At 41.6% G+C, this 24,599-nt stretch overlaps 1 protein-coding gene across 2 annotated transcripts in view; it reads left to right on the top strand.

Moving 5' to 3' along the window:
- Positions 1-447: 447 nt before the first annotated feature.
- The window catches only part of FAT3 (FAT atypical cadherin 3), a 624,278-nt gene continuing 600,126 nt past the window's right edge, over positions 448-24,599 (top strand). For both annotated transcript variants that reach the window (XM_065936477.1, XM_065936476.1), the window contains exon 1: positions 448-3,736. In XM_065936477.1, coding sequence (XP_065792549.1) covers positions 448-3,736 — 3,289 coding nt within the window. The remainder of the gene's footprint in view (positions 3,737-24,599) is intronic.

Genomic DNA, 24,599 nt, shown 5'->3' with positions numbered 1-24,599 from the left:
CAATTTTTGTATTTTAAACTGTCTTGTAAATGTACACTTGTCTATTTCCCTAGGATAATTGCCTAGAATTTAATATCACGTCAGAGGTAAATGAACTTCTTAAGCCTTGAAGTATGTATTTATAAACTGACCTTCAGAATTCAACAAAGCTTACACCAGTGAACAGTCAATCCTATCAGCACTGTGAAAGTGTCACTCAAAAAAGTCGGGCATGATAAGTTTAAATCCTAGTGATTTGGAATTCCTTGTCATCTAGTAGTGGGGATCTACTACTAGTAGTTCTACTTTTTTTCTTGTGTTGATGTTTTAGTAAAAAGATTTTATAATAAAGTTTTCAAAATGCACTGTTTCATAATAGTTGCTTCTATTCCTTCTCTCATGTTCCTCTAGGTTAATTTATCTCTTCTCTCTCTCTGTTTTTCCCTTCCAGGATGGAAGTATGATGTGATGGATATAATTATGGGATACTGTGTGGGCACACGGCCTCCTTCTTGCCTCATCCTCCTGCTTCTCAAGCTTTTGGCTACACTCTCTCAGGGGCTGCCTGGGACCGGACCCCTGGGTTTCCACTTCACACATTCCATTTATAATGCTACCGTGTACGAGAACTCGGCAGCAAGGACTTACGTCAACAGCCAGAGTCGTATGGGCATCACCTTGATCGATCTCTCCTGGGACATCAAATACAGAATAGTGTCTGGAGACGAGGAAGGCTTTTTCAAAGCCGAGGAAGTCATCATTGCAGATTTCTGTTTTCTTAGAATAAGAACTAAAGGTGGCAATTCCGCCATATTGAACAGGGAAATTCAGGACAATTATTTATTGATAGTCAAAGGCTCTGTCCGAGGTGAGGATTTGGAAGCATGGACCAAAGTGAGCGTACAGGTTTTAGATATGAATGACCTGAGACCCTTATTTTCACCCACAACCTACTCAGTTACAATCGCAGAAAACACACCACTAAGGACTAGCGTCGCCCAGGTGACGGCGACAGATGCAGACATCGGTTCCAATGGCGAATTCTACTACTACTTCAAGAACAAAGTTGAGCTCTTTTCAGTCCACCCCACGAGCGGGGTCATCTCCTTAAGCGGACGATTAAATTATGATGAAAAGAGCAGATACGATCTGGAGATCTTGGCCGTGGACCGGGGGATGAAGCTGTATGGGAATAATGGAGTGAGCAGCACTGCCAAGCTTTATGTTCACGTTGAACGCGTAAATGAGCACGCCCCTGCTCTCCACGTGGTCGCTCACGTTCCTTTCTCGTTGGATACAGAACCTGTATACGCGGTGGTGACGGCTGATGACCTCGATGAAGGGGCCAATGGAGAGATTGAATCTGTTTCCATCGTGGCTGGGGACCCTTTAGACCAGTTCTTCCTGGCCAAGGAAGGAAAGTGGGTGAATGAGTACAGGATTAAGGAGAAGAAGCCGGTTGACTGGGAGAGCTTTCCCTATGGCTACAACCTCACTCTTCAAGCCAAAGACAAGGGGTCTCCTCAGAAGTTTTCAGCAGTCAAGATAGTCCACATCGCCAACCCTAAAAGAGACACTGTCCCAGTTAGATTTGAGAAAGAAGCATACGAAGTGAGCATTAGTGAATTTTCCCCTCCTGGTGTCGTGGTTGCTATAGTAAAATTAAGTCCCGAACCACTAGATGTGGAGTACAGATTATCCCCTGGCGAGGATGCTCAGTACTTCAAAATCAATCCCCAGTCAGGTCTGATCGTCACCGCACAGCCACTGAATACCATTAAGAAGGAGGTTTACAAACTGGGGGTGACAAATAAAGAAGGAGATTTAAAAACACAAGTCACCATCAGCATAGAAGACGCCAACGACCACACCCCAGAATTTCAGCAGCTGCTGTATGAGGCGTTTGTGAATGAGAGTGTTCCCGTGGGAACAAGCATTCTGACAGTTTCAGCGTCTGATAAGGATAAAGGAGAAAACGGGTACATCACCTACAGTATTGCCAGCTTGAACGTGTTGCCGTTCGCCATTAACCAGTTTACAGGCGTCATCAGCACCACTGAGGAGCTAGACTTTGAATCCTCTCCAGAAACGTACAGGTTCGTTGTCAGAGCCTCTGACTGGGGCTCGCCATACCGCCATGAGAGTGAGGTCAATGTGACTATTCGAATTGGAAACGTCAATGACAACAGCCCCCTCTTTGAAAAAGTGGCTTGCCAGGGAGTGATCTCCTATGACTTTCCAGTTGGGGGTCATATCACAGCTGTCTCAGCGATCGATATTGACGAGCTGGAGCTTGTAAAGTACAAAATCATCTCTGGAAACGAACTTGGTTTCTTTTATTTAAACCCAGACTCTGGTGTTTTGCAGCTTAAAAAGTCACTGATGAATGCTGGCATTAAAAATGGAAATTTTGCTCTCAGGATTACAGCCACTGATGGAGAGAATCTTGCGGACCCCATGTCTGTTAACATTTCAGTCTTACATGGAAAGGTGTCTTCAAAGAGCTTCAGTTGTCGAGAAACTCGCGTGGCTCAGAAGCTGGCAGAGAAGCTCCTCATTAAGGCCAAAGCAAATGGGAAACTGAATCTAGAAGATGGATTTCTTGACTTTTATTCAGTTAACCGGCAGGGACCACATTTTGACAAGTCATTTCCTTCTGATGTGGCTGTGAAGGAGAATCTGCCAGTTGGTGCTAATATTCTGAAGATTAAAGCCTATGATTCCGACTCTGGATTCAATGGGAAGGTGCTATTTACAATATCCGATGGGAATATGGATAGCTGTTTTAATATTGATATGGAGACCGGGCAACTTCAAGTCCTTATGCCCATGGATCGAGAGCACAGAGACCTATATCTCCTTAACATCACCATCTATGACTTAGGGAATCCACAAAAGTCCTCATGGAGGTTGCTTACCATAAATGTGGAGGATGCCAATGACAATAGCCCTATTTTTCTTCAAGACAGTTACTCAGTTAACATTCTTGAGAGTTCAAGTATTGGCACTGAGATTATTCAAGTGGAAGCTAGAGACAAAGACTTGGGTTCTAATGGTGAAGTGACTTACTCAGTCTTGACAGACACACAGCAATTTGCCATCAATAGCTCCACTGGAATTGTGTATATAGCGGACCAGTTGGACCGGGAATCCAAAGCGAACTATTCTTTAAAAATAGAAGCCAGAGACAAGGCAGAAAGTGGCCAGCAGCTCTTTTCAGTTGTCACCTTGAAGGTTTTCTTGGATGACGTCAATGACTGCTCCCCGGCTTTCATTCCCAGTAGCTACAGTGTGAAGGTCCTTGAAGACCTGCCCGTTGGCACCGTCATTGCTTGGCTGGAGACCCATGACCCAGATCTGGGGCTGGGGGGTCAAGTGCGCTATTCTTTGGTCAATGATTACAATGGGAGATTTGAAATAGATAAAGCAAGTGGCGCCATCCGCCTGAGCAGGGAGCTCGACTATGAGAAGCAGCAGTTCTATAACCTCACAGTTCGGGCCAAGGACAAAGGGCGGCCTGTCTCTCTGTCGTCCGTGTCCTTTGTGGAGGTGGAAGTGGTGGATGTCAACGAGAACCTCCATACTCCCTATTTCCCGGACTTTGCTGTTGTTGGCTCTGTAAAAGAAAACTCACGGATTGGAACCAGCGTGCTGCAGGTGACTGCCCACGATGAGGACTCGGGGAGGGATGGGGAGATCCAGTACTCCATCAGGGATGGCAGTGGTCTTGGAAGGTTCAATATTGATGACGAGAGTGGTAAGTTTCATGTTTTGTGCCAGAAGTGTTGTTTCACGTCTCATCAGTTGTCAACACTGGGAAGTGAAGGGCTATTCTTGAACTCAAACCGAATGACAAATGAGGTTGCATTGGTGCAGAGGTGATCAAGTCAAAGCGTTTCCTTAGAATGCACTGATTTGTAAGAAGGCCTCTTTATACAATGATAGCCGATGGTTTTCAGTGGGAGTCCCTGGTTTCTTTCTTGTTCAGCGATGCTATTAATTGGTTATCTTTAGATAAGCATAAATAATTCTCACCTCTGTTCAGTGTACTCATGACCTTCACTAAATTAAGGGTCTTGATAAAGTAAATTGCGTTTGAATTGGCTTTAAATTAGAAGTGTGAAATGGATTTTGAAACGGATCTTATATGCCAGTATTTCCCTCTACAGACAGGCTTTGCTGAAGCGATCTGGTGTTAGTTGCTTGGTCTCTGGTGTTTCATAGGCACATCTGGCCCTTGACTGACAGGCATTTGTACTATATCGGCCCCGTTGATACATGGAGGTATCTTACAAATATTTTCATGATAGACCAGAGGAGGTATGCTGTTGATTTTATTTATTAAAAAAAAATGGTTTTAAAATTTTACCTGTAAGAATTTACCTTTTATAGAAACATTTTAAGATGTGGGACAAGGTTGTCCTAATATTTTTGTTGTCTCCTACCTACTGATTTGCACATCATCACACCTACAGATATGTATTTTATTTTTATTCTTATTGTCATTATTTGCCTTTAAATATACAGGTGCTTGGCCGTGTGTGTGTGTGTGTGTGTGTGTGCGTGCCTTGATTAGCACAGTAACTTTTTCTTTTTCAATATTTATTTTTATTTATTTACATGGCTGCACCGGGCCTCAGTTGCAGCACATGGGATCTTTAGTTGCATCATGTGAACTTAGCTGCGGCATGTGGGATCCAGTTCCCTGACCAAGCTGGTCCTCCATCATTGGGAGGATGGAGTCTTAGCTGCTGGCCCACTGGGGAAGTCCCCAAAGTATCTTTTTCTAGTCTTCTGTAGATTGTTGACATCTCAAGACAGGGGCTACGCCTTCTCAATTCTTGTGTGAATGGTACTGTTGGCGCTTTGCGTTTGGGGGACACATGTGGATCCACCAAAGTATTTTCTATAGCGCTCACAGGGTGTTTGTTCCCAGTAAGGAAGACGGTGATGATGCTGATGACGATCATGAAAACAGGTAGTGGGAGGCGGTTGTCCTAGGAATCCTAGTTTGCAGTAGTTATACCAGAGAAAGAGTTTGAGAAGCTGTTTCAATTTTGGATAGAAGTAGCAAAACTCTCTGTACCATCACAGATTTAAACTTTAAATTGTAAAATTTTAATACATGGTTTCTGATTATGGCCAGTGTAAACCGTAAAACTGATCCCATAGCCAAAAAGAAGGAAAGGTAAATGTCAAGAAAACTGGGTTCTGATTTAATCACATATTCTATCTTTCATATGTAACTTGTCATTCAGTTAGAATGTGTTTTTACCTTTGCAATACAAAATGAGAAAGGAAAAGTAGCAGTCTTTACTGAGTGCCTATTCTGGACTACTCGTTTACTATGAACAATAATGGCTTCATTGAGTACTTGCAATGGGCAACACACTATATGAAGGGTTTTGTAGTTGAGTCTTATTTAATTCTTCCAATAGTCCCTTTAATCTTAATACTCAAATCATGAACCAATGTTCAAAGAAGATACATAACTTGGAGCCTAGTGGTATACACTGCAATCTCCGGTCTAAAGACAAGCACGGGCTTCCTTGCTTGTTTCTAGAGACACTTGAATTTGGTGTTGGTCTAAAATCTGTAAGATAATACAGTGTTAAATGTGTGTCAAAATCCTTAGAGTCCTGAGCTCAGAGATGGCTGGCAGCAGCCCTTAGTGACCATCCTTTTTCCTTGCAATCCCAGTGTTTGTGTGCTTCTCCAACATGAGAAACTTACCTTTGGGACTCAGGTGGATATAGGTAGTTAGGTCGACGGTAAGGTGTCAGGCTGAGTCAGTAACCACTGCACCCTAGATGGCTACATCAAGCCACAGTGGGTGGTTTTATTAGGAAGTTTCACCTTGGTGTAGCTTGATGCAGGCAAGAGCAGGAGCAGTTTGGTGAGAGTGGCCTAGGTTTTCCCAGTTTGTACTGTGCTATTGTTTTCATCTTGGGTATTAATGCAGAAGATGTGTGTATAGTTATTTGATGCTATAGCTGGTTTTCTAATTCTTTATATAAATTATTTTTATTGAAGTATAGTTGATTTGCAATTATATATATTTATGCTGCTGCTGCTGCTGCTAAGTCACTTCAGTTGTGTCCAACTGTGTGTGACCCCATAGACGGCAGCCCACCAGGCTCCACCGTCCCTGGGATTCTCCAGGCAAGAACACTGGAGTGGGTTGCCATTTCCTTCTCCTATGCATGAAAGTGAAAAGTGAAGGTGAAGTCATTCAGTCGTGTCTGACTCTTCACGACCCCATGAACTGCAGCCTACCAGGCTCCTCCGTCCATGGGATTCTCCAGGCAAGAGTACTGAAGTAGGGTGCCATTGCCTTCTCCTATGCATGAAAATGAAAAGTGAAGGTGAAGTCATTCAGCCATCTCCGACTCTTTGTGACCCCATGGACTGCAGCCCACCAGGCTCCTCCTTCCATGGGATTTTCCAGGCAAGAGTACTGAAGTGGGGTGCCATTGCCTTCTCCGATATATATGTATATACATATACATATTCTATTCCTATCCACATTCTTTTCCGTTATAGGTTATTACAAGATGTCAAGTATAGTCCCTGTGTATACAGTAGGTCCTTGTTTATCATTTTGTATACAGTCCGTGGGCTCTCGAAGACTCAGACACAGCTGAGTGACTCAGCACAGCACGTGTAGAGTAGCGCGCATCTGTTAACCCTAAACTCCCAGTTTATCCCTTCCCCGCCTTCCCCTTTGGTAACCATAAATTTGTTTTCTATGTCTGTGAGTCTGGTTCTGCTTTATACATGGGTTGATTTGTATTGTTTGTTTAGATTCCACGTGTAGGTGATATCATCTGACATCTGTCTTTGTCTTAGTTCACTTAGTATGATGATCTCTAGGTCCATCCAGGTTGCTGCAGGTGGCATCGTTCATGCTTTTCATGACTGAGTAGCACTCCACTCACCTTTCTTTATCCACTCATCTTTCCTCCTCACCTGCTCACCCGTCTGCGGGTCTCTCTGCTCTTCATTTGACCCCCAGGCATAAAATGGCTTAAACTTGTTTGGATTTTTGTCTTTTAAGAATCTTGAAGACTCCTGCCAAAGGTTGTGTCATGGCTTGCATTGTTTCATGGGTCTCAAACCTACGCACACACATGAATCAGCTGGAAAGTTTGTTCGCAATGCAGATCCCCAGACCTGATTCCCAAGGATTCTGATTCCGTTGCTCTGGGTTGGGAGCCTAAGAATCTCCACGTGAGTTCTTCAAGCTGTTCTTCTGCATGTGGTTCAGAAACACTACCCTAAATCTACCTGGGCTCCTTAGAGTATGTTTACAGATTCTTTCTTTCCTGTAAATTCCTTTTCCTTATTCTTTGGAAAGGCAAGGAATTGAACTCATATTTTGGATGAATTTCTTTTTTAAGCAAGCTTTCTAACCCCAGTGTATCTTCTATTACTCATTAGTAGTGATAGTTTTCTGAATGCTTTCCTGATAAATCAAAAATCTGTTTATATGCTTTAGTAACTGCAGTGCTCCTGTTTTGTGAATCAACTTATGCTAGGATTAGTTGATCCACTTAGTAGTTTTAGGGGCTTCCCTGGTGACTCAAATTGTAAAGACTCTGCCTACAATCCAGGAGACCCGGGTTCAGTCCCTGGGTTGGGAAGATCCTCTGGAGAGAGAATGACATCCCACTCCAGTGTTCTTGTCTGGAGAATTCCATGGACATAGGAGTCTGGTGGGCTACCATCCACAGGGTTGCAAAGAGTTGGACATGAGTGGGCAACTATCACTTACACTTTAGCAGTGTTAGGTTCTTAACTATTTTGGAACTCAGTGAACAAAACCATACCTTTGAAGTTCTTTACCATGTATAGGTACTTAATAAATGTTTAATAACATTCACAGTAAATGGATTAGCTGAGGGGCCTTCAATTGCAATGGATTCAATCACAATTTAAATGACCAATGACCAGTCTGGAAGATGGAACATGCAATTTAATCATTTTTTTTCCTTCACAAAGATCACATTCTTATTCTTTGACACAATAAAAATTCATAGTCTTGGCTACTCAGAAGTTTTAGTAGGTTTAGATAGAACACATTGTACATTTTAAACTGTAATTTTCTGTTAGATTCTTTTGTAAGCTGCAATGACTTCACTGTTTTATTTAGCTGGTATTAAAGAAATATTTAATCCAAATAAACAGTTTCCAGTTCAGAACATTAATCATGGATAATTTGGAATATATTTTACCATTCATTATTACTAATTATGTTATTGATCCATTTATCAAGTACCTGTTTTGTGCTAGGCACTGCACTGGGTGCTTTGCAGGTACTTTCTAATTGTCACATTAATCCAGCAAGCTGGAGTTCAGTGAGGGTCAAGCATTTGAGGAGTGTCTGAGCTGGAATGGACAGTCTAGTGAAGTGGACTCCAAATCCCGTGTTAGTGGCCCTCTTTTCTACTCCAGCATGCTGCCACAACCTTGCTAAGTGTATGTATTAGTCAGGGTTTTCTGTATTATTGCTGTGTAACAAACAATCACAAAATTTCAGTGGCTTGTAAAAGCATATATTTTTTTTTTCTTGCTCTTGAGTCTGGCAAAATAGTTGAGGTTGTTGCAGGCTGTAGTGTGAGTTATGATCTGTTCTGCTTGTCTTTCCTACTCCAGTACCCAGGCTGAAGGGAGTGCTCTCTGTCTGGGCTGTAGTGCTCTGGAAGGCAGGTCAGGAGTGCCAGAGCTGATGGAAGCTTGCAGTGCCTCTGGAAGTCTTAACTCAAGACTGGTCTGCATTCCATTGACCAAAGACCACCTTGGGATCGAACTGAATATCGATGTGGGGCAGAGAGGAATACTTCTCTTACAGAGAAAGGGAGGAAGAGGAATGAATAACTACTGAATAATAACACAGCCTGACATAGCATATGACAGCTGTCACTATTGTCTTCACAATCTGTTGTTGTTTGGACAACAACACTAGCTTTGTGGAAGGTATTGGGTCAGTTTCCAGTGTCACAGAGAGCCACAGGTGTCAGACTGGACCTTCTCCAGTGTGATCAGGATCTTTCTAGCTCTGCAGTGTTGAGATGCTATACTCGATCTTTTATAGGGAGAAGAATTCATTTCAACTGGTGGCCTAGGAAAGAATAAAGATATACAACTATGTAGTATTTATTTATTTAGTTAAAATGAAGAACTGTTTGTTAGCTGCCAGTGCTGAATCTAATACTCTTTATCTGCAGACTCTAATCAAGTGTCAGGAGTGGGTGAATCAAAACAAGGAAGAGAAACATTTGTATTGTTAGAAATTTGAGGAGTGTTTTATCATTGCAGAAATCAGATATTGAAAGAGTTGGGTAATTTCCATAGGATCATGTTTTTTGCATAATGTCATAAAATATAAGCTTCCCTTTTCTGATACTCAGAGGCATTGGAGATCATATTGTTTCTTATAGACTGCTGCTAACTGTTCCAGCTTCTTTTCCAAAAACTTGCCCTTTCAGCTCCTTTTTGACAATTTGAGGAGTAAGACAGATATTACTCGGCAACTTTGGTGCAGTTCAAGACAATTCCAGACTAAATGGTGTTCCCCATCCTCATTTCTTTTTCCAGATGATATTTGTATCCCCACCCATCTAGGTCAAAAGACATTCATTGAATTTGGCTCAAAATTTGCCTCTGGGACCAGAGCAAGTTAAGGAGAGGAATGAAGTTAGGATCAAGTGATAGCAGAAACTTTTCTTGGCTGTGGATTTTTAACCTTAGCTCTAGACTTTTTGATCATAATTATCTGAGAGAAATATAATGTTCCCGGAGGAGCTCTGAACACTCCACAACATTCAGATGAATGTAGTAGTTGTCATGTAAATCAGGCAGGAGAGAGGATTAGAAGTTTCTGGAAAATAATGAGCAGCATGTTTTTATTACTCTTTTCAGCAGGTGCCTTCTTCTTGACCTTTTCTTAGCAGTGGGCTGAAGGCAATTCAGGCTTTAATAGAGGACCCTTGGTTCAAATCTGTAATTATTCCTGCCTTGTGTATCAACTCTGTGCTACCATTGTCCTCATGTAACTAGTAAATGATAAATATAATGACCAGCATAAAGAGGAAATCCACACTGGGGGGCAAGCCAACAATCTGGACGCTTGTGTGGTCTTTTCTCTGAACACATTCTTCTTTTTATGTTTTAATAATAGAGGTTTCCCATGGTTTACCTGGCCCTTCCTGTCAGGAGCATCGTGATTTCCCCAGTGCTAGGTGATGCTGAATGATATTTACTTCTTCAATTAGCAAAGAATGAAATTTCCGAGGCCTAGTAAGCAGAGGTTACAAAAGCGATCATGTGATTACTTCATGTATTACTGGCTTTCTGGAAGAGGTATTGGGATAAATTTATTGTTTGTGACTTTGGGTAGCTTGTATCTCATTTCAGTCTTCTAAAAAAGTTTTTTTTTGTAGGTGTTTTATATGCATGTTGGAGGATACTTTCATTTATCATTACATTTGGAAGAATTATAGAGTTTGATAAATATTTATGTGATGCTTCTATATTCACAGTGTTTCATTGAAAAGAAAATGAAATGAAAATGAAAATGGGCTGCAGTCTGTAGTTTTAGCTTGCCAGTTTTTATGAAAGCTTGTCTTATCGACAGACAGAATCTACAAAGAGTTGTGTGTAGGATTCAATTCAGTTTATATTAAATTCTGGGCACTGATACGTGAATTATTGAATATACTAGGACTCTCCAAATTTTTCCATTGGACGTTTGATGATTTAGTGGCTCCTCTAGGACAACTCTGCATGATTAAATTCACCGATTTTCATTTGCATAATATAGGTAACATTCGAGTTGCTTTTAAAAAGCAGTATGCTGGTGAGAATAATGCCAAGTAAAATAATATATTGAATAAGAAATATTTCGAGTCTAAAAGTTTGAATAAGTTTGAATAAAAATGAAGGAATTAAGATAAAAATTTGTGATGCATACAGGTCAGCACACACACACATACACATACATACATACACGGATGTTATGGTAAAAGCATAAAGGCTTTTGATTTAGCTGCACAATCTATCAAAGAAAGCTTAAACCATTTTCAGTCTTTTTCTACACTTCTCCCTTAAAAGTCTGCCTCTTCACTCTTGCAGCTTCTCTGCTCCCTTTTTGTTTTCATTTTCCACCTCTTCCTTCTTTCGTTGCCGCATTTATATAGTACACGGGTTTCCTGCATGTTTTTGGGCTGAAGAAGATGCATAAGTGTTTAAGTCAAGGATGAGTAGTAGAGACAGAGAAGCATGTAATTGCAAACTGTGGGATACATAGGTGACATAACATAAGTGAGAGCCTTGTGCTAGCCATTTATCATGTTCATTGTGGCCTTGGCATCACCCTTTGGCATTATACAATGATTTTTACAAATCCCAATTGGAGACAGGACAGTCTGAGAGATAATCAGAGCATTAAAGTCAGTTGATGATGATATATCAGCAAGGCTTAATTGTCAAGGAATACATAACCCCAGAAATGGATCCAGGTTTTATGAGGCTTGAAACTCATACAATTTGGGTGGCTTCTTTGAGAAAAAAGTATAAACAGTATGACTACAAAACTTTTATATTTGCTTAGAATGAGGAAAGAAATAACAGTAATTCATGAGTTTGAAAGTCAACAAACACATGTGTCACAAATCTCAGAAAAATATATTTTGTTTATATTTTTATATTTATTTTAAATATAAATATGATTTTTAATTATCTTATATAATATTGTTTGTATTTTATAAAGTGTCTGACACACATTTCTAATACATTTTTTCCTGTATACTTTTTGGTTGCATTTTTTCTTTGATTGCCTCTTATAAGATAATAATCTTTTAATTGTTTCTATAAAAAGTTCAGAAAGATTATTTTCCCCCAGTGTGGCTGATTGAAATTTTTTTTTATTCAGAGTTTAGAAATGTTTTTCTAGAGACACAGCTTGTTATTGATAGTGCTATATGTATTTTCTCCATTGCTGTCAAAGTTGAAAAAATCTCTGTCAAGTTTATTTCTCATATGAGCTGTTACAGATCTACTTGCTGTTAATAATAACTGACTGCTGTAGGTCTGTGCTCTGTAAACAACAACAAAAAATTCTAGTAATTTTAATTTCTGAGAATCTAATCAACCAAAAGAAATAACTTATGGTGCACTTAAAATTTGAACGCTTCTTTTCAGGAGAAAACTTTGAGAACCAAATCTTCCAATTGCAAGCCCACATGCCTAATGATTGGGGAGTTTTCCACAGGCTAACTCACGGCTCTGTACATCCGGTCCCTAATTTCTCCTTTCCAGTGGCCATAATTCTAGTACTGGCCACCCCAGGTTATGGCCATGTGGTGATGCAAGCTCTGTCCCTTCACTTCCATGCTGCAGTGCTGGGTGTTTCAGTGCAATGGGTGGTAGAAGGCTTTTGGTAAGCCGTTCCTACCCTGGGCAGCTGGTAACAATTTGTCCATACCTGGCATTGATGGTGAGCCATTAAATGCAAGCCTAATGTATCTTCAACTCATTCTCACTTAGATCCCTAGTGTGCCTGCGTGTGTGCAAAGTTGCTTCAGTCGTTTCCAGCTCTTTGAGACCCCGTGCACTGTACCCAACCAGGCTCCTCTGTCCATGGAATTTCCCAGCAAGGACAATGGTGTGGGTTGCTATTTCCTACTTCAGGGGATCTTCCCCACTCAGGGATCCAACCGGAATCTCTTATGTCTCCTGCTTTGGCAGGCGGGTTCTTTACCACTAGCGCCAAATGTGTAATCTTGTGAACCATTGCTTGGGTCCTCCCTGGGGCTTGGGAGCTTTGATGGCTTCATATTAAATGTGTATCTGTGACGAGTACTGGTAAACGAACATTTTTTCTGACATTCTTAGGGTCATTGGTGGGAGGGACTGGAGGGTCACTGGAGCTGGGTCAGGCCACAGCATCTAGTGTTGATTTGTAGTTTGCTGACACCTAGACCAGGTTTAAGGTTCTTGTCACTTTGGTGTGTTATTGAACCAACAGACATAACACTGCAAAGGACATAAGATCAAGGTTATAAGTGAGTGGATCCAGGTTCCCTGGTATCTCCAAGTATCTAAAGGAGGTGCCCTGAAGTCGTGTAGCCAAAGCGACACTCGAAGAATAAGTCTGAGAGTTCAAGAAAGATGGTCTTGAGTGCAGTGCCTTTTCTGAGTGGTTGGCTGCTGAGGAAATTGCGCTATTCCTTGGGCCCAACTCTTTTTTAACTCCTATTGGGGAATTTACTAGGAAGAATGTACCAGGACCCGGAAGCCAAGAAAAGTGGCCTTTGAGAGCTGTCATAATGATTTTCACAGAGTTCTTTTTCTTCAACTCATCTTATCCTAAAAGCATGACTTTGAGGTTTCTCCTAAATTATTAGGGGTTTCAGTTAACCGTAATTTCTGCTATATATATACATATATATGTATATAAATGTGTGTATGTGTGTATATGTGTGTGTGCACGTGTATATGTGTATATGTGTGTGTGCACGTGTATATGTATATGTGCGAGTGTATATGTATATGTGTGTGTATATGTATATGTGTGTGTGCGTGTATATGTATGTGTGTGCATGTATACGTATATTTGTGTGCGTGTATATGTATATATGTGTGTATGTATATGTGTGTGCGTGTATATGTATGTGTGCGTGCGTGTATATGTACGTGTGTGCATGTATATGTGTGTGTGCGTGTATATGTATATATGTATGTGTGTGCGCGTGTATATGTACATGTGTGCATGTATATGTATGTGTGCGTGTATATGTATATATGTATGTGTGTGTATATGTATATATGTGTGTGTGTGCGTGTATATGTATATGTGTGTATATGTGTGTGTGTATATATGTATATGTGTGTGTGCGTGTATATGTATATGTGTGTGTGCATGCATATGTATATATGTGTGTGTGCGTGTATATGTATATGTGTGTGCATGTATACGTGTGTGCGTGTATATGCATATATGTGTGTGTGTGTGTATGTATATATGTGTGTATATGTATGTGTGTGCATGTATATGTATATGTGTGTGTGCGTGTATATGTATATATGTATGTGCATGTATATGTATATATATGTGTGTGTGTATATATGTATATATATGCGCATGTATATGTATATATATGTGTGTGTGCGTGTATATGTATATGTGTATATGCATATATGTGTGTGTGCATGTATATGTATGTGTGTGCACGTATATGCATATGTGTGTGCACATATATGTACATGTGTGTATATGTAGATATGTGTGTATATATATGTGTGTGCATGTATATGTATATATGTGTATGTATATGTGTATATGTATATATGTGTGTATATGTGTATATGTGTGTATGTGTATATATGTGTGTATATGTGTATTATATATATATATGTGGGCTTTCGTGGTGGCTTACACAGTAATGTATCTGCCTGCAATGTAGGAGACCCAGGTTTGATCCCTGGGTTGGGAAGATTCCCTGGAGAAAGGAATGATTACCCACTCCAGTTTTCTTGCCTGGGAAATCCCGTGGACAGAGGAGCCTGGCGGGCTACAGTCCATGGGGTTGCAAAGAGTCAGATACGACTGAGCGACAGGCACTTCATACTTCATACTATATATGCACATAAATCGTTTATTTAGGCTGTACCAGGTCTTAGTTGCAGCATGCAGACTATTAGCAGTAGCATGTAGGGTCTAGATCCTTGACCAAGGATTGAACCTAGACCCCTTGCATTGGGAGCATGGAGTTTAGCCCCTGGACGTCCAGGGAAGTCCTCCAGATTATTATTACAATGTTTTTTACTATTTACTGTTACTATTATATTGTACATGTCAGCAGCACATCTCACAGTTGGTAATTTCCATCCCCGTGGGCCACTGGCATTGGTAGGGTGTTTCTGATTTCCTTGACTGCACTTTGATAAAGTCTTATTATTAAAAATAAACATTGATGAGATCAGCTTTGATAGAGACTTCTGTACTTAGGGTATCATGTCACACATGAGCCAGCGTGAGACCTGAGATCTTGAGTGAGACTGGTGATGGAAAGCAAGGTGAAGGCCTTGTGTTGTGTATGTTCATCCTCCACTCTCATGCATATCAGTATCTCTCCCCGAACCTGGGTAGAGTTCTACAGTTCTTTCTCACACCTTGAGGATACTGCTAAAGAAATTTTTGCAACATGATTAGACTGAATAAGCCTTGCATTGAAAACATAGTGATTCGTTTTGAATAACAATTTCCTAAAAACATTGTCCTAATTGCTAAAAGTGCAGCCTTTGTCCATCTGTCTGTCTGTTAGTTTTATTCAAGAAGGCAAATAATCAGAATGAGCCACACTTTCATCTATGGTCCCTAAACTGTGTTTCACAGCTAAGACAGGGTAGGCACTCAATGGTGTTGATGCTAAGTCAGAATTCTTATTCCACAGTCACATCACATGACCCGAAAATGTACAGTTAGCTAATTTGGAACTTGATAATTTGGTAGAATATGATCAAGAAGCAGAGTGTAAAGAAAAATTGCTGTGGGGAGCCTTTTACAAAACTTTCAAAATAATTTGTTCTGATATACATTAACTCTTGTATTTTTTCCTGAATCTTATTTACTTTTACTTTGCACACAATTCTAGTAAGCTCGACTTCTCTTTTTTTATTGGAATGTAATTGCTTTGCAGTGTTTTGTTGGTTTCTGCTGTACAACGTTGGGAATCAGCCATTGTTGTTCAGTTGCTCAGTCGTGACCGACTCTTTGCAGTCCCATGGACTGCAGCACACCAGGCCTCCCTGTCCATCACCAACTCCTGGAGTTTGCTCACACTCACATCCATTGAATCGGTGATGCCATCCAACCATCTCATCCTCTGTCATCCCCTTCTCCTCCTGCACTCAATCTTTCCCGGCATCAGGGTCTTTTCCAAGGAGTCAGCTCTTCACATCAGGTGACCAAAGTATTGAAGTCTCAGCTTCAGCATCAGTCCTTCCAATGAATATTCAGTACTGATTTCCTTTAGGATGGACTGGTTGAATCTCCTTGCAGTCCAAGGGACTCTCAAGAGTTTTCTCCAGTATCACAGTTGGAAAGCATCAATTCCTCAGTGCTCAGCCTCCTTTATGGTCCAGCCCTCCCTTTCATACATGAGCACTGGATCAGCCCTGTGTATCCATGTCTCCCTTCCCCCTTGGACCTCCCTCCTCCTTCCTATCCCACCCCTGTGTGTCCTCCCAGAGCACCGCGATGAGCTGCCTGTGTGTGCAGCGGCTTCCCACTGGCTCTTACTTACATGTGGTAGTGTCTGCATACTTGTCAGTGCTACTGTCTCAGTTTGTCCCTCTCCTTCCGCCTGACGCGTCCACAAGTCTGCCCTCCACACCTGTGCCTCTCTTCCTGCCCTGCAGATGGGTTCATCAGCACCATTTTTCTAGATTCCACATATATGATCCTGTAGCATCATAGAGATTGCACAGCATAGAGGTTTGCTGTATGGTGGTGTAGTCACAACAATGAGGACTGACCCTGTTAATTAGACAGTCAGAGAACTCAGTGGCTAACCCCCATTGAAGGTTAACTGTGCATCAGGCATTGAAAAGTATTAGATCATTTACTTTTCACAAGGATTCCATGGGGTTGTTACTTGCACATCTCAGGATGAAGAAACAGAAGCTTGGTTTTCAGTTACTTCTCCAGGTTTCCCAGCTTGTGATAAAGCTGGGATTTGAATGAGGCAGGCCAGTCCTGATCCGAGCTCTTAATCACTTCCCTACAGTTCAGACACTTGCTGGATAAACAGCTGTCTCCTTGAGGGCTGACCCAAAGGGAGCCCATCACCTCATTACCAGACAGTATACGAGCTGGTCATTATAATGAAGAGTCCCAATCATCGTAGAGGCCCAGATTCCTCAGGAAACAGAGCCCAAGGCAACAATTACAGCACGTGTTAATGTTTATTAAAGGTGCAGTCCCAGGGGAAAACGTATGAGGGCAAAAAGGAAGTCAGACCTGCAGAAAGGGAGACCACATATAAATTAGTATGTTATTAAATTAGTCACAGCTTTACAAAAAGTGCCAGCCTGTTTCTCAGTCACCCTGCTTGTCTCTAGGGAGGTCACATGGAACCGCTGCATCTTGGGCCAGTCAGCCTGGAGATGGAGGAGTGGACAAGCAGCTTTTCTCTTGATTCTTTCCCTCTTTGACCTTCTATTGATCAGATCTGCCACCTGGGGCATCATCTCCTCAACTCTGTTGGAGTGGATAGTGGATCAGGCTGAGCTTAAGTGGATCTTGGCAGTACACAGAGGCTGGACAGAGAATTTCAATGCATTTGGGAAAGATTTTTGGTCAAAACTAAGTCTAAACAGAAAGAAACACAACCCATAGTATTGTGATGCTTACCTGGATGCTCAGCTACCTAGAAAACTCCATTACCCAAAGTGGCACTTTCCCCAGTGGCTCTGTTTTGTCAGAGTGTCAGGGTTTCTGTTTCTTTGATCCCTGGGCGCAAAGAACGGCACTGGAAGAACGGCCAGCACTCTATGTGTTTGATCGATGTGGGCCAAACCTCTTTGCAACCCCTCTGCTTTCTTGAAAGCTTAGTGCTGTTTTATCAACTGTTTGTGCGTGCATGAGTCTGTGGGCTAGAAATGCAGGGGAGGCAGAAGGCAGAGTAAGGTCTGAGGATGTTGTGAAAAGCGGGTCTGCCTAACCTACGTTCCCATCTCATTCCTTGTCGCAATGTAATCATCTCTGTTGTCCTCCTCGTTGGGACCTCCGCCACCACCATCTAGCACTGTTTTGTCTGTTAGATTCTCTGCAGGGTGTGTCACCTACTGGAATCCATGCAGTCCTCACATTAAACTTCTGGGCAGGGTCTCATGACCCTAGATTTACGGGTGTGGGAACTGAGGTTTAGAGAGGTTGGACAACTTGCTTAATTTCAAAAAGCTACAAGTAGCAAAGCCAAGGATCATCTCACTCCACAGTCCTTGTCCTTGTCCTGACTGCACGCTGCTCCTGGAGCCCCCATGTTGGGGCCTCTTAGAAAAATGCCTCTCCCACCCCCACCCTGGCCCTGTGCACCCCTTTTCTCATATGCCTTTGTTGCTAGGAGCTTAAAGGGAATATCTGCAATATTCAGCAACCCATTATAATATGTGCTGCGTACTATACATGTCATATTTAATATAATGAACATATAAGAGAAATATAATACATATTAAATATATTTACAGTAAGTTGTGCTCATTTGTTTAGGTGGTGTCTGACTCTGTGCGACCCCATGGACTGTAGCCCACCAGGCTCCTCTGTCCATGGGATTCTCCAGGCAAGAATACTGGAGCGGGTTGCCATTTCCTTCTTCATGGCATCTTCCCAACCCAGAGACTGAACCTAGGTTTACTACATTGGCAGGCGGATTCTTTACCAATCTGAGCCAGGGAAGTCTGATTCATCTCAAAATTTTTTTAACTCCAACATGCCCACATCTTAAGAGGAAAATCTATTTCCCTTGGTAATGATGTAATTATATCCCATCTTCCTCCTAGAGTCTGTTTTTCTGAATACTGTTTTACAGCAATTCTACTTTGATTTTTATCAAATGTGTTGTCTTTAAGGGGCTTTCTCAGTGGCTCAATCAGGAAAGAATCTATCTGCAATGCAAGAGACCTGGGTCTGATCCCTGGGTCAGGAAGATCCCCTGGAGGAGAATCCACTCTAATATCCTTGCCTGGAAAATTCCATGGGCAGGGGAACCCAGGAGGCTACAGTCCATGGGGCCGAAACGAGTCAGACACGACTGAATGACTGAGCCCTCACTCACTCATTGTCTTTAAATCTGTCGAGCTGAGCAGATGCTGTGTCAGATGTGATGTCTCAGCTGCTGGGTGAGGTGCTGGGTGCCTTGCTTGGAGAATTTCTATTCTAGTTTGGAGGATAAGGCATGCATGTGGGAAAAGCGGAAGTGTGCTGTCCTGTTTAATAAAAGAAACATGTATATACACTGTACCTAAATTACAAATTTTCAAAGAATTTGAGTAATTTAATATCCTTTTTTTGGCCAAAATTATAATTGATCTGGATATTTAAACACTCTTTGGTGATTCTTTGGAGCCCAGTGCCCTGTTTTGAAATTTGAGGAAGATGAGACTTATTGAGATAAAGTGACGTTTCCACCATCCCAACATGTCAGTGGTACAACTGAGCCTAGAACCCAGGACTTGTAATCATGTGCCACTGTTTTGCTGAGATCTGTCTCCATGATTCAGAAGATGCTGTTGAGTCTTAGGTTGTCATTGTTAACCATATTTACTACCGAGATGTGGAGTTACCGACTTGGCCATAAGCAGATATCATCTTTTACTAAAATGGCTGACACCAGAGTTGACTGTGCAGTTTATACTTGTGAGGATTCTGGGTGACCATGCTTTATGATATTTTGCAACTTATTTTACATTCTGTTGTTTACTGACCTAAAAACATCACACCTACCATTTGAAGCAAAGAGCAGAGCACATTTTTCTTTTTAAATCACACATGCTCAGTTTATAGTCACAAAACTCTTGAAATCATTAGCATATGCAAACATTCCTTTTCCCAAAGTGGTTTTCTACTCTGCAATTACTATGCTGTTTGGGGTAAGATAAATAAGTCCAACATTAGAACACTGCACATTAAAATGAGAAACAGTAGCATTGTCGTTCTAAAATATTAGGGAGCTATGAAAAACACCAACACAGCACATCCCCCTGTGGCTCCTGGCAGTGCCTGGTAAACCCAGTGACGCCCAGCCCTGTTCCTCTGGCTTCCCTGGGAGAGTGCTGGGCTGCTGAAAATTCTCTGCTGAAACTGGCTGGCCAGGCCACTAGTGTGGGTTGGTGAAAGGGAGAGGTTTCTACCTTCTTTGTTCTGATCAAACTCGATGCAGTTTCTCCAGCTGTGAGGTCGAATTTCCACCCCTTTGGTAAAATTAAATCGTCGCTTTGTCTCGTTACCAGCGCCGGTTTCAGGCTGACAAGGCTGCGGTGGGAAAGCAAAGGGGTGGGGAGCATGCAGGTGGGACTGGCTCTGGGACAAACACTGAAGCGTTCTGGGGACCTTGGATGCTCAGTTAACATGAAGAGCTTGGTTCCCGGGTTTGAGTAGATGACCTGTCACTCTCAAGAAGATTTCTCTGCTCGCAGGGGCGTCTTTCCTAGTTGGCCCATGGGATTCTTAATAAAGTTGCTGGAAATAGCAGCCCTGCTGCATTTCGGCTTCTAACCAGAAGCCAAATGAAGATCAGAAGTTCTCTCTCCCTCTCAAACGGGTCCTAGCATTTCTCACTTCGGATAATGAGTGTGGTTTTCTTTGCTTGAGTGTTTCTTGTTATTGTTTTCTGTCTTTCAGTGTCTGTGAGTCGCTCAGATTTGGCAGATCTTGAATAGACATATGAACCCCAAACAACTATAGTAAGAAATGCAGAAAATACTGAGCAGGAAGTGACTGGATTTCCTTTAGTAAGCAAATGTATCCTAGACGCTCATGGTTGAAAATTGCTTTTTATTTAATGAGTCATTTTTATTGGAAGGTAATGATTATGTTCAGGCCATAAATACAGTGTAAATTCCCTTCAGCAGACATTAAAAAGATGACTTTCAATTGCAAGTGGCTTTAAAGGCTTAAGAATGTTGAGGTACAAATTTTCAAACCTGTGTATTCTGTACACATACGGATAAAAAGAAGTGAATAAAACCCAAGAAGAGTCCATGCACAGGAAAGGATGTTTCTGACCACCGTCTGTGGTTGAATATTGCAAGTTGAAGGAGAACATGTAACAGTGTAATGATAAAGGGTTTTAAAGGTGGTGCTGCGTGTGGCATCTCATTTTATTGTCGCAGTATCCTGTGAGTTATTACCCTCTCTCCATTTTACAAATGAGGCACAAGACGGTTTGATGACTTGCCCAAATACTTCATCTTTCCAACATATTTCCTCTTCTTGTGTTTACGAATATGTAATTTTTAAGACTATCAGTTTGAACAATCCAGTTTCAAAGTTTAATTGTATTTTTCTTCCAGGAACACTCAAGCAGCAATAGGAGTTATTGCTGGTGGTTAAACTTAATAGTTTATATAGGAATAATTTTTAAAAATCCAACTGTGCTCCACATTTACCTAGGAAATAAAAACTGTATGTATCAAGATTCTGTTCAACTGCCCAGAGGGCAGATGACAAAACTTTTTCAAAACATTTTTATATACATAATACCAAGATATTGAACTGTTTCCAGCTAGTTCTGTGATTTTGTTGAAATAGCCAAGCATGTGCAAGATTTGGGTGTATAGGCCCAGCTTGAACTATATCCCTCATCTTAGTTCAGCATCAGCTGTGTATCTGTCTTATTCTTTCTGCTTAATTGTAAGCTCCTCTGGCAGGATTTATTTTTCTTTTTTTCCCTTTTTAAAAAAAGAATTGAAATGTAGTTGATTTACAATATTGTGTTAGTTTCAGGCATACAGTAAAATGATTCAGTTATATATACATATATTTCAGATTTTCCATCATAGAATATTATAAGATACTGGATGTAGTTTCCTGTGTTATACAGTAAATCCTTGTTGTTTATCTATTTTGTATATAATAGTTTGTATCAGTTAACCCCATACTCCTAATCCAACAATCCTACTCCTGGGCATATGTCGGGAGAAGACTCTGATTGAAAAGATACATCCTCCACAATGTTCATAAACAGTGCTATTTACAACAGTCAAGATGTGGAAGCAATGCAAGTATCTACCAACAGATGCTAGGTCTGCTGCTGCTAAGTCGTGTCAGTCGTGTCCGACCCTGTGCGACCCCATAGATGGCAGCCCACCAGGCTCCCTCATCCCTGGGATTCCCCAGGCAAGAACACTGAAGTGGGTTGCCATTTTCTTCTCCAATGCATGAAAGTGAAAAGGGAAAGTGAAGTCGCTCAGTTGTGTCCGACTTTGCAACCCCATGGACTGCAGCCCACCAGGCTCTTCCGTTCATGGGATTTTCCAGGCAAGAGCACTGGAGTAGGCTGCCATTGCCTTCTTTGGATGCTAGGTCTAGGTGTAGGCATATACACCACAAAGGATTCCCAAAGGTTTATTTCTTAAGCACAGTTGTGTCCTGTGCTAACCCCGTTGGAGCTTGAGTGGGGATTTTTGGAAGAAAAGGAAAAGGAAAGAGCTGGCTGTATATCCTGCCTCAGCTCTATGTTTCTGTCTCATCCCTTTGCAAAGGTTGGATTAAATGAAGGAAACATGTTTTCTGGTAATCACCTTCACCTCTGAGCAGGTGGGGATTTGACCCAGGAGTTTTCTTGTTCTACTGTGGTTCAAAGTTTTGAATAATCAGTATGTAGATAAAATTGAGACACAAATGATCTCCTGAAGAACTTCCTTGCTAGTACCAGAGATCCATGGCTTATTTTCTCCAAGGTATTGAAGGTAGAGACAAAAATAAAAATAGGTTATATTTAAAACTAATTTTACTTTGCAATAACTTTGCATCGTCCCATTGACCCCAGTAGGGTTTTTTAGCCTATATTTAAACGTTCTTTCTCCCTACCCAAACAGAGCCAAAAGAAAAAAAAAAATGTCCACAGAGCTGCCCATCACTTTTTGAAAATATTTTGGGCACATCAGAAGGCATGTGAGATCTTAGTTCCCCCAGCAGAGGTTGAACGCAAACTCCCTGCATAGGCAGCCAGAGTCCTCACCACTCACCCAGTGGGGAAGCGCCTGCTGCTGCTTCTGTGTAAGCATCCTCTCTGATTCCCCGCGCTTCCTCGTCTCCTGGCTGCTTCTCTTGTTTAATGTCCTCTTGGCCATCTCTTAGGCTGACTCTGTTATCTGAAGGACTTTATCATCCACATAATTCCTTTATTTTTCTTTTCTCTGCTCTGTTTTTCAGTAAGGCCCTATCAACTTATCATTGGCAACTTCAGCTCACCATGCCCCGCACACCCCTATCTCCTCATACCCTGTACAACGTTGGGTTCATTTCAGGTAGTGGTTGTTATCGAAGGTATTCCATACTATTTCCACTGTGCCTAGGGCCTCCGATTTCACCACTCTCTTTTGGGCATTTTTTTAAAAAAAATCTTCATCCTCAGCTTCTACTTTATGTGCATTGCCTTCTTCTGCTGTTTCTTTGCAAAAGTACTTTACTGTTTTTCAAAGTTCGGTTTCTGTCACCCGCCAACCATCCTCCCATCCATGTGCTTTCTATTGACAAAACTTCTCCGACTTCTTTAACAATTTTGTCTTCTCCTTAATTCCATCTTCTTCTTTGGTAGGAGATAATCTGTTTTTCTTCTTAGAGTAGCATAGTTTTAAGCTTGTTCCACAACTTATTTTGTGTATATACTAAATGAGTTATTTTACATAATACCCATGGTCAAGATTCCTTATATATATATATATTCTTTAGCCTTTCTCATTCCAAAAGGAATGTAATGGAAATTAATGGTGCTCAGTCGTACCTGCCCCCAAAGGCTCAGACATTCATATATTTGAAACACAAGAGCATTCAGTTATCAAACATTTTTATATTTACCAAGCCATGACTCCTTTTTATCTGACAGGTAGTGCATACTACTTTTGATGAGTTATGTTGTTTCATGGGGCCAAGAAAATGGTCCTCACAGACAGGGAATCATCTCTTTTGTACACGCTAGGCAGTTCTCACTGGTGCTAGCCCAGACCAAGGCACATTGTTCTGGATTGGCCCCACCAAAACGACTTTGTTGAGTGAGAGATGAGAAAGCAGCCTGATACTCTGGGCTAGGGCGATTCATTTTCTGATAGCCAAGAGACTCTTGTGGACAAATGAGAGGTTTGCAGGTCAGCCCTTAGCTTTGGCTTCTTCGTCTGTTTATACACAGGGTGAGAGTCTTCACTGATGTCATCAAAAACAACCCAAGAGCCAGAAAAATAAAGCAAAATTGTGCTTTTGGGTTTGAACTTTGTCACTGTTTTAGAATTGCCAACATGGCTAGAATAGGGTCTTTGGAGCAAAAGAATGTGGGCTGAAGTTCTCTCTTTTTGAGGAAGGAAGAAGCTCGACAAGGAATCAGAGCAGGTTCTGAAAGGTGGAGGTCCCAGGAAGAGGCTGTGAGGTGAAGTCAGGTTGAAGGGGCTGGTTAGGGCCTCACTGGAAGAACATTCGGAGGAAGTAGCCATGAGAGGCAAGAGGGATAACACCGTTGTTTGATGACATTGTTGGGATGGAATGCCATCATGTAATCAGATTCCTCTGTGTGGGTATGTGTGTGTGTATGTACTCAAGGGAGAGCCAGGAGCAAAGCAGTACAGATGAGGGTCTGTTCTCAAGATAAATGGTGTTAAATTCTATAGCAGGAATGATGTGCGGGAAAGGTTCGGGTTGAAAACAAATGTATGTCTGTTGCAAGGAGTGGCATCTCTTATCCTCACAATTCCCATTTGACCTTTGACACTTACAGTGCCTCTTGCTAATAGCTGGGGTGCACAGTCTGTACCTGGGATGTGGACTTTGCACTTGCTCTGTGGCCTTCAGCATTTTGTGGCTCTAAATTAGTGCTCCCTGCTCCATCACCCTTTTCCAGGCTGAC

Source organism: Muntiacus reevesi, chromosome 5 (genome assembly GCF_963930625.1).
Source record: "Muntiacus reevesi chromosome 5, mMunRee1.1, whole genome shotgun sequence".
NCBI lineage: Eukaryota > Metazoa > Chordata > Mammalia > Artiodactyla > Cervidae > Muntiacus > Muntiacus reevesi.
This window is presented reverse-complemented; position numbering and strand designations above follow the sequence as displayed.